Here is a 9,811-nt window from a genome sequence, read left to right as displayed (position 1 = left end):
ATCACAGTGCCAGTGGTAACATCTGGCAAACTCCCTTATGAGTTGACTTTGAATTTTGGATCGATTTTAAAGGACTCTGTTACCCTGAATTAGCAAGATTAGAAGTTTACTATGACCTTTGGCATAATTTTACAGCATAAACACCTTGTTCAGGGTTGGACATCAACTTTGGTCATACTAATTCTTCAGATAGCATGCCAAAGGAACCTGCAGGAATGAAGCATACCATTTTCCCTGAAACGCCCAAGCAACTCTATATACCACTTTCCTGTCTGCATTCTTATTCAAAATAATTTTCCTAGAAACATATTATAGCAGTAATCATTTTTAAGATCTTAATTAGAGGCTTACAATATTGCTAAAATGCAACTGAAAAATGTATGAAAATAATTAGCATATTAAATGACCGTGTCTTCCTTTATTCTGAAAGCTATTCAGACATCACAGTTTTTAAAAAGTGTGGAATTGATTTTATTGTTCTTTATAATGAAATGGGAGTTGTGTATATAGTTTCCTATCTCCTACTTTTTTGTAAATAATAAAAAAAATTACAGGTCTTCAGCAGCTGAAGACTGGTCATGTTTTCAGAAAACAGTATTAGAGTAGTTCATTAATGGTGGCTTCAAGTTTGTCCTTATTTGCTCCAGAAAATTCACCCACCTGTTAAGAGAACATTGAACCGACATTAGACCAAGTGTAGTACCACTGCTGGGTATATAAGACAGGAACACAGAGTGAGGGCAGAAACAAGAGGAACACATTAAAAATAAGCTCCCCAGAACAGCTCGTAGTTCCTTTAAAAAACAAACAATTCAAGAAAAGTCAACAGGCTCGAGTGCACTTTCTCTTCATACGAAAACTTGCGTCAATGATCAACGAGCTGCCCGAGCCTACACAAGCAGCGCTGACCACGGGGATTTAGTGACTAGTCAGTGTAAAGTTCAGTTCCACATCAGCCGTCACCTAGATCGTTCCCGAGGAATGACAAGTCCTGCACATTCCTCAATACAGAAAATGGCCACGTGGTTGTGTCTTCAGTTGCAGCACCTTCCTTTTGCCCAGTTAGCTTTTTAAGTGCTCACAAATACATACCTTCTGGCCCTTCTTATAAAACTGGAAGGTTGGCATGCACTTGACTTCACAGTCTGCAGCGATATCCTGGTGGGGCAGGGAAGGAGAGGAAAAAAAAAAATAAGACCGTGAAAATTCAGCTTTGATATTTCTCACCCCAAATCAGGTGCCTCTGCTGGTGACACACTTCACATCACAGCACTGGGACATTGTAGAACGCTGCCCACTATCATCAGCTACTACACACTGTTCTTTGAAAGACCCACACAATAGGTATCATATGCATTATGTGAATATACCCATGCACAGTCACTTCACACGTCTGCTTTAAATCTTCATATGTATGTATCTCAGCCAGCAGATTCAAACCCTCTGACCTACAACCCTAGATACAGGACTGCTGACAACATGTTCACGTAAAGTCTCCGGACACATAATTTAACTACCTTCCAAGAAACCTGTATCAAATTACCAGTACTTATCCTGACGTTGCCCACGCAGTTTGAGTTGTATAAAATCCAATTCCTAAGCCTCACCCTATCAACTACAAGCACAAGCTCTGTTAACTTCACATCAGATTCCAGTTCTGTGACCATGCTCTTCTAGGTCCATCTCCTCAAGGGCACAAGACAGAAAATCTAGCCTAGGTATTTAAGATGACATGAAATGGTGTTTAATACACCTGACTCGGTAACTGTCATTTCTGCACATGTAGCATTTCCTAGGATTTTTATGGTAATTTTTTCCCCTAGATTTTTACATGGAAATAAAGAATGAGGCAAAATGCAACATCTCAACCCAAATGGTTAATCATTAATACATGGCTGAAAAGACTTGGCTCTATTACTTTGGACTGTCTATTCTATTCCGTGGATTAACTTTTTCTGGTCCTGGAACTGCAGCTGATCGCGAGCACACCTCCCCTAGTTCCCTGCTTCTCTTTCGGATTTTCTTACATGTATTGTTTCAGAATATCACAGTCAGCTCAACTGTCACGCCGACTAGACTACAGTTAGATATGGAATACTGACACTTCAGTAACTCTGAATCCATACCCACGAACACAATATTCTCATCTATTACAACTGTTTTAGCTTTCTACTTTTTGTTGTCTGGAGCCATCTGCCTAACCCTGTATGGAATGTATACTATGCAAAACATCTCAATTGGTTAGTTACACCTTTGTAGTTTTAACAACATTCGTCGCCCTTCATTTAAGCAGCTAGTCTACTCCCAGTAACACTTCTCACTTGCTGTTTTAAAAAATAAACAACCTAAAATTAAAAAAAAAAAAATCTGCATGTAAAAAAAATTGACTTTGGGGAGCGTGTACACAGGTTCAGTGAGGTTTCTGCTAAGCACATAGTTGTGTCATCATCCCCACAATCAGGGCACAGAACTGAACCCCCAAAATTCCCTCTAGAGACAGCCTCTCTGCAAGCTATCTCTGGATCGCAACCATTGGTGATCACCAATCACTTTGTCCAGTCTCAGACTTCTGTCACTGAACACAGGAGGACTATACTTAAGCTCATTAGGTGTTAACTCCACTGTACAGAGCCAAGAGAACTTTGAGGCTCCTTTTGTCACTTCTGTTAGGAACTCACTCCTGTCTGTTGTCATCAAAATGGAAACATGTAGCATTTTAAGAGGCAACAAAGACAGTCATGTTTTTGTTATAACTTGCAAAATGTACACATTACACACCCTACTGACTGTCCAAATAAGATTGGCCTATCATTTTCAAATGGGCTAGGATTCACCCTTTTCTATGGCAGTAAAGCTTAGCTTGGAAGCCACACCCTGCTGAACCAATGGCTCTCACAAGGAAGCTACTTCTTGTTCAAGTGTTTAGGGGATCATTCTATTGAAACCCCCTCTGTGATTCAAGCTTTAGTGCATGAAGACAAAGTTAAAAGTTCTCCACTTTACCAGAAGGTCACTTCAAGGTGTCTACAGACACGAAGGAAGAGCTGTGTCAGGTGTTCAACTGCTCTGCACTTGCAGTTCCCAGAGGGCTCTGAGTGAGGTGGCACAGCACCTGCCCTGGGTTCAGGGCAGTGTACTGCACTGCTGCCACCCCCGTGTGCTACAGTCCCTGCACCCATCCAGTGGGGTACCAGCAAAAACTACCCCCACTCGTGGTCACTGTGAGGATTCCACGATACCACGTGTGTAGATCTCACACTTTTTACCATTTTCAAATAAAAATGATCCGAGGGCCAGTGGCAGGTTATCTAGGCTAAAGGCAATTTTGTCCTAGCTCAAGTGACCAGATAGAAAAGAACTGCTGCGGATTTGTTAGAATAAGGAATCAGACAATAGTTTCCCTGCATTCCTTCAAGTACAATTAGACTTGTGGGCTCAGTTAAAACAAAAACATCTGGAACATACCCAAAACAGTCACTTTATATTCACCCATTCTGTAACCACCACATGCCAGGCAAGTCTGCCAGGTGAGGAGGAGACAAAGGTGAGTTGGGGCTCCAACCCCAAGAGCAGACTAACAGAAAAGCCGATTTTACCTAGAGGGCACTACATGCTGAGCATCCTTTGTCCAAAATACTTGGGGCTAGAAGGGTTTCAAATATTTGCATAGACTTTATGTACTAAGTATTCCTAATCTGAAAATATGAAACTGAGATACTCTAAAATATGCAACTTCAAAGGAAAGCAGAGTACCTAGGACTCGAATCAGGCACTCCCATATCATGGGATACAGATGTTTCAGGTAAGGACTTCATGTGTTATGCCCCTGTATCCACCTGGTTTAACATTTTTGAGTACTGTGACAGCAAAATCCAAATGCTCTGGCATTCAGACTGGAGGACGCTCCATCTGCCCAGCAGTAGCCCAGGCTGGCAGAGCTCTACCTAGGTGTTCCCTTACGGGAATCTCAGAGCTACCCAGGGATGTCACTTTTCAGGGGGTGGGACTGACACATAGTTGATGAGGTTTATGGATTCAATCATGGTCAAACCCAACTTGTTTTTATTGGACAGTTCAAGAGCAAAAGGTAGAACACATGGTTTTAGGAAGGTGGACCAGTGGGAAGACACAGAAACCTCAACCAGCTCTTCTCATGTTAATTTGAGGAGGTGATGCACGCAGCTCCTGATGCGTAGCCTCGAGCCCACACTTGGCATGAGCACTTGCTCTGCTAAAGCAGAACTTTCTACACAGGGTGATGGACCTAACACAGTTTGACACATTTATGACAAGCAAGGAACACTGTAATTCAAAGGAAAAGGCCAGTTTGCCAAGCTCAGTAGCATTTCAAAATGCCCAGCTACATACCTGGCAGTCATCCACGTCTACTTCAATAAACAGCACGTTGGAATATTTTTCAGAGAGGGACTAGAAAAATTTTAAATTAAAAAAAAAATCAGAAAAGATTTAGACCTGAATAATTACAGTCAACACACACAGGTTTCTCAAAATTTGGATCAGGCATGCATAAAGAACATTGAGTTTCTTCCCGTCACATTCTTCCCGGTATAATAACTTGGCCCAGCAAGTTTGAGGGTGGAATTTCAAAAAGGGCCCAAGTTTCAGTGGGAAATGACAAAACCACTAGGACAAATGAACTTCTCAGAGTCTCCAACGGGCACGTGAACTCACACACTCAGTTATCACTGGTTGTGCTACTATTTTAAAAAACACCCAGAGCCTCTGGGTGGCTCAGCCCTGGCCACTGCCACCATATGGGAAGTCCTCTTGTAGCTGTGTGGCCACCCAACCGGGACCCGCCCATGTCTAATACTCACATGAAAGAAGGGCTTGATCATCTTGCAGGGTCCGCACCACGTGGCTGAGAAGTCAACCACGACCAGCTTATCTCCTGCAGAGTCCAACACTTCCTGAAAAGCAGACTACAGAGCAAAAGAAAACCTTAGTCAACAATAACAGTTGCATTGGGGAACAAAAGGCCAAATAAAACTAGGTTTGAAGGTATCCTAGACACAGGGTATTAGGATATAATTAGTTGAACCAGGACCTAAAGTGTAGAAATTATTTATTGGGATTCAGGCCTTCATCAGTAGTACATTAAATATGGTGAACTGGCGATGCAGAGGAGAGGGAAAAAAAAATAAGGATTTAGATAAAAAATGTTTGCACATCAAACCTAGGTTAGATGAAAGACACTGACTAAATGCTCACAGCTTGATAAAAGGAGTTAACTTCTATTTGAAGAAGTCACAAAGTGCAAGATTTTGCAATGAAAATATCACAAATCACTTAAAAAATACTGACACTTTTGATTATGTAATTCATTTACGGTAGAACATGCAGAAAGCTAAAAATAAAACTAAAAAAGTCAAGGAAACAAAGCTCCCTTAAACCAGCCATTCAAACTAGTTACTAACGACATAAGCATATTGGCTTCTATTCTTTTTAAATGAGGTTTCCAGAGTTAGGATCACACAGTTGATCGGCCTTTAATTTTTGCTCTGTGTCTCAAATCTATGTTCTTTAGTTATTAAATGAAGGGAGGGGACCTTCCAGAGGCATCACTCTGTATAAGGAAAACATGTTACATAAAAGCTCCAGAAATGGTCACCAGGAAATCCCGTACCACAAAGCTCTCTGCATTATTTACCAACAGCCTAGACAGATACTGTAACCCTGGGAAACTAACATTCTAGTTGAAAGAGACTCCACTGCGACCGCCATTAGTCAGTGCTCACCCAAACCAGAAGTGGGGCAATGAGGAGAAATCAAAACAGAATCATTCCCTATCTGAAATCTACACCTCCTCCCTCTTGGCCAGGGAAAAATGCTTGCTAAATTGGCTTCAACAAAAACAGACCACTCATTCCTCTGTAAGTGAAGAATCAGGTCCCACGAAGGACAGCAAGTCACTAAACCAACAAACTTAAAACAAACGGTAACTTGGAGTAGTTATTTCTCTGGAATTCTCCCTCATGGGTGCGGGACAATTCACAAAAGGTGCTCCTGAGAATGGAACAGACCAGACAGTATGTCATTTCTGCCAAGCCCACCCTTAGGTGTGCGACGCCAGGGGAGGGAGCAGGCAACCTGGGGGCACAGAAATTCTGCTGCTCCAACTATTCAAAATCCACTGTGCTTTTTTCAGATCAAACCAACCAGTCCCCACAAGATCCAGGTAAGATAGGAAATAAGGCACCAGGAGTGGCAATGTCCGGTAGGATGGACCTACTCCGTTTTGGAACATAGCGGACTTTGTTAAACACTTGATGAGAAAGGGTGGCACTGTGGCCGCCACATGCAGCATTTCAATCTCCCAGTGCTGTTCTGAGGCCCTGCTGCTCCCTGCGGGGTACTCGGCGCCTGCACCCATGAAGGAGACCCGAGTGGAGGTTCAGGCTCCTGGCTTCCACCTGGCTCAGCCCTGGCCACTGCCACCATATGGGGAGTGACCTAACCGACACAAGAGCTTTTTCTTTCCATTTCCCTCTCCGTGTCACTTTACCTCTCAAATGGAAATAAACCTTTAAAAACAAAAGCTTGGAAGATGTTATTTTCAGGACGGCATATACTGTATTTCACGCAAAGCTTCCCCCAAATGGCTCTGAATCAAATTCAAAGAAAACGCCCTGAAGTTCTGCAAAGGAGCATGCAACAACAGCTAGTGGTTTAAGGGAACGAGGATCCGTGCAGACTTCACCTAGCAATTCTCCTAATACTTAGGTTTGCCGAATACAGGTGTCAGCTTGAAAATTATTCGAGACAACTAAGAAGCAAATTACCATTTCTAGCTCCAGACTAGCAAACAGAAATGTAACAGACACAGGCACAGATAATCCGGAAACAAAGCGAGACACCTGGTGTAAGCGAGGAGACGGTCTCCATCTCTCTTCCTGAATGTACCTGCCCCAGGGCTAATTCTGTGTTAATTTCTTCTCAGACCATGACTGTACTGCTGGACCGCAGTGGGCCCAAAGAACCAACAGCGTCTATAAGATCACTGCCTCTGGGGTCCAGGCTTCTCGTCCTGCAGCATTTTCTACTCAGCCTCCTCACTGGAGAGGGAGGAGGGTGCCCCACGACCACTAACACAGAAGGGACAGGAGACAATGCATACAGACCACCCACAACCTTGACTTTCTCACATTCACACCAGACTTGGGGAGCGGATCCTACCCTAGATAGATCATCTGCCACGTTGTAAGTGTTGGGGAAAGAAAAAAAAAACCTTGTGAAATAATACCCACTATTCAGGATCTCCTTTCAGTAAATGCCAAGGTTGCTATATTTAATATAAAAGCTCACACACCAAAAAAGAATCCCAGTGTTAGGGACCAGAGGAGACAGGCTACAAATGACAACATATGCAGGCAAAACAACCAAGAGTCACAGCATACACGAACTGACTGGTGACCACCAGAGAAACAGGTGCACGCAGGTCAAGGCACAGTGGGAGGCGAGCACCCCCCTTCTGACTCCCACGCTCGGGCGGTCCTAGGATACCAGACGCTGTCACGTCCGGGCTTCCCACTCTGGCAACTCTGGGATCCTGGAACACTTTTCGCCTCGACACGACCAGGATACAGGCACACGGGCCGAATCGCCAGCTCCCAGTTGGAGGGTGGGTGGCAGACAGACCCTGGCTCCCACCAACTGCGAGTGAATCCGCAGAAGGGTAGGGACACGGAGGCCCCTGGGGCCGGCCTCCTGGAATGAGTCACTCTAAAGCCTGCGCTGCAGGAAACGCCCAGCGCCGCAGGAGGCGGAGTCCCGAGGGCTCGGCCTGGACTGCACAGCCTAGGCCACCTGGGACACGCGTCCAGAGGTCTGCAGCCCCGTTCGCCCGCCGGCTGAGCGCAAACACCGGAGCGCGTCAACGACTGAGGCCGAGCGGCTCCGAGCGCAGCAAGGCGGAGGGTCTCTGGTCCAGACCCGCACCCAAGGGGGCCTCTCCCCACCTTGCGGGAGAGGGAGGGGCGGCCGGCGACCCCGATGTTTCACAAGGGTCTGATTTCCGATAGTCAGGCGAGCCAGAGGCGGACCTTCCTCGCGCCCTCCTCTCTTCCCAATCGGGGATTGCCTGGGTGGGAGGTGCAGTATGGGAACCCCCAGTTGTTCCCCCGGCCGCGCGCATGAGCATATTCAGACGCTCGGGGCTCGCCGCCCGCCCTCCAGGGGCCCCTCGCTGCCCTCTTCCCTTCCCCAGGGCATGCTCGGTGGCTCCCTGGCGCGCAGGCCGCGGCTTCTGTGGGTCCCAGGCCGAGCCACCGCGTCCCCATTTTCCTGGGATGCAGAGGCAGGCGGCCTCCCCACCTCTCACGGCCACGGAGGCCGCGCACCACACCCGGGCCTTCCCAGAGACTCCGTACCTTGCTCTCGATCTGCTTCACCATTTTGGCTGTTGGGGTGGGGGGTGCCTAAGGAGCGTTGGAACAGATGGAAAAAGATGCAAGGCGCCGATTGCAACCGCGTTGGCCGCGCAGCCCGCCTCCCCTATTTATTAGCATCAGGGCCGGGGGCGGGGCGTGCGTGGCGCGCGGCGTGCGTGGGGCGGAGTCGTGCGTGCCCGGCCCGGCCGGCGCCCGAGGAGAACAGGGAGAGGGAGATGGAGGGGGGCCCTAGCTGCTGGCCTAGCTCCGGGACTGCGAGGTCAGGCGCCTCGGAGGAGTCCACCCGCGTAGGCACAGGGCGTTCCCCGGTCAGGGAAGCCGGGAAGGTGTCAGCCCGGCCCCCGTAGAACACGCCCTGGCTCGTCGTGAGGACAGAAGGCGGGGCTGGGATTTCTCAGAAGACCCGCCATACCCGGAACCCCAGCACCTTGGGCGGCGCAAAGTGCTGAGTAACGATGACTAGGAAGTCGTCTTGAGCGGCCTCGCCTCCTTTCCAGAGTACTCGGCGAGGGTTTTCTACTTTTTCCCTCCTTCCTCATATTTCGCTTTCACCGACGGCCCGGCTGCGTCGTGGTGACACAGCGGGTTTGGTGCAGCTGTGCCTTTGACCAGTAGACGGCCGGCCGTGTGCGCCATTGTAGGGGAGGCTAAATTGAGCCCTGAAACTGAGTTTTCTGACTTCGGCCCCTGGGCAGGTCCAGGGCTGCCGGGGTCTGCGTGATGCTTCCCTGCTCATGGCGGTGTTTTGATGGTCAAAATGCTTGTAAAGGTATTAGGACAATGCTTGGCTTGAAGTAAGCTCTCAACAAATCCTGATTATAGCTGCTGTGAATACTAATTAGGCTTGCTTGGTGTGGAGCGTGGCCCGGCTGAGCTTGGCCACCTTCCATTTACCATGGCATTAGTACACATTTTGCACTTATTTCTTTGGGAATCTGAGTTGGCATTCTAGAAGGGGGCATGGTTGCAGGTTGGGACTAGCAGGGCTGGAAGCTATGGAGGGTGAGTGTGCTAGGGAGTTCTCCCTGTTCCTGCGGGTGGGGGTTGGGGGGCAGGTGGAGAAGGAAAGCAGTGAGAGAAGTTTAAAGGGAGGGTCTCTGAGGCCCACTTTTTCAGATGAAGCTCCAGGTAGGTATGATTTTTCTCCCTTTCAAACAGGAAGGGAGAAAAACCAGAGGTTTTGGAATCTGTTGTGTGGCTTCTAGAAGGCTGGAGAAAACCAGGGGGTGGAAAGGGTGTGGACCAGAGCCGCTTTCCAAGGACGCCCTAGACAGAGAGTGAAGCCTGGAGTGAAGCAAGGTTCCCAGGAGAGTCAAGGTTGTTATTTAGTTTCTTAAAGGTTTCTTTATTTACTTGAGAGAGCAGCCGAGAAAGATCTTTGGTCTGCCAGTTCATATCCA

At 47.3% G+C, this 9,811-nt stretch overlaps 1 protein-coding gene across 2 annotated transcripts; it reads right to left on the bottom strand.

Annotated features, from left to right (window-relative positions):
• Positions 1–447: 447 nt before the first annotated feature.
• TXN (thioredoxin) lies at positions 448–8,526 on the bottom strand. 2 transcript variants are annotated; one of them, XM_040963104.1, is made up of 5 exons: positions 8,391–8,526; positions 4,839–4,943; positions 4,369–4,428; positions 1,093–1,158; positions 448–660 (listed from the first exon to the last, which is right to left on the bottom strand). In XM_040963104.1, the coding sequence occupies exons 1-5, from the start codon at positions 8,412–8,414 to the stop codon at positions 598–600; spliced, it is 318 nt and encodes a 105-aa protein (XP_040819038.1). In that variant the 5' UTR covers positions 8,415–8,526; the 3' UTR covers positions 448–597. The 2 variants fall into 2 exon arrangements, with proteins under 2 accessions (XP_040819038.1, XP_040819040.1); XM_040963106.1 differs by lacking the exon at positions 4,369–4,428 and having other exon boundaries at positions 8,391–8,511.
• Between the last annotated feature and the right edge of the window lie 1,285 nt (positions 8,527–9,811).

Source organism: Ochotona curzoniae, unplaced genomic scaffold (assembly GCF_017591425.1).
Source record: "Ochotona curzoniae isolate NIBS_2020 unplaced genomic scaffold, NIBS_Ocur_1.0 scaffold_3208, whole genome shotgun sequence".
NCBI lineage: Eukaryota > Metazoa > Chordata > Mammalia > Lagomorpha > Ochotonidae > Ochotona > Ochotona curzoniae.
The sequence above is the reverse complement of the archived record's forward strand: the minus strand, read 5'-3'. Positions and strand labels throughout refer to the sequence as shown.

Excerpts from the sequence above, each read along its gene's own strand:
- TXN (XM_040963104.1), bottom strand. The coding sequence starts at position 8,414 with ATGGTGAAGCAGATCGAGAGCAAG. Across the intron at positions 4,944-8,390 it reads TGAAGCAGATCGAGAGCAAG|TCTGCTTTTCAGGAAGTGTT; the intron begins GTACGGAGTCTC and ends TTTGCTCTGTAG. Across the intron at positions 661-1,092 it reads TTTATAAGAAGGGCCAGAAG|GTGGGTGAATTTTCTGGAGC; the intron begins GTATGTATTTGT and ends TTCTCTTAACAG.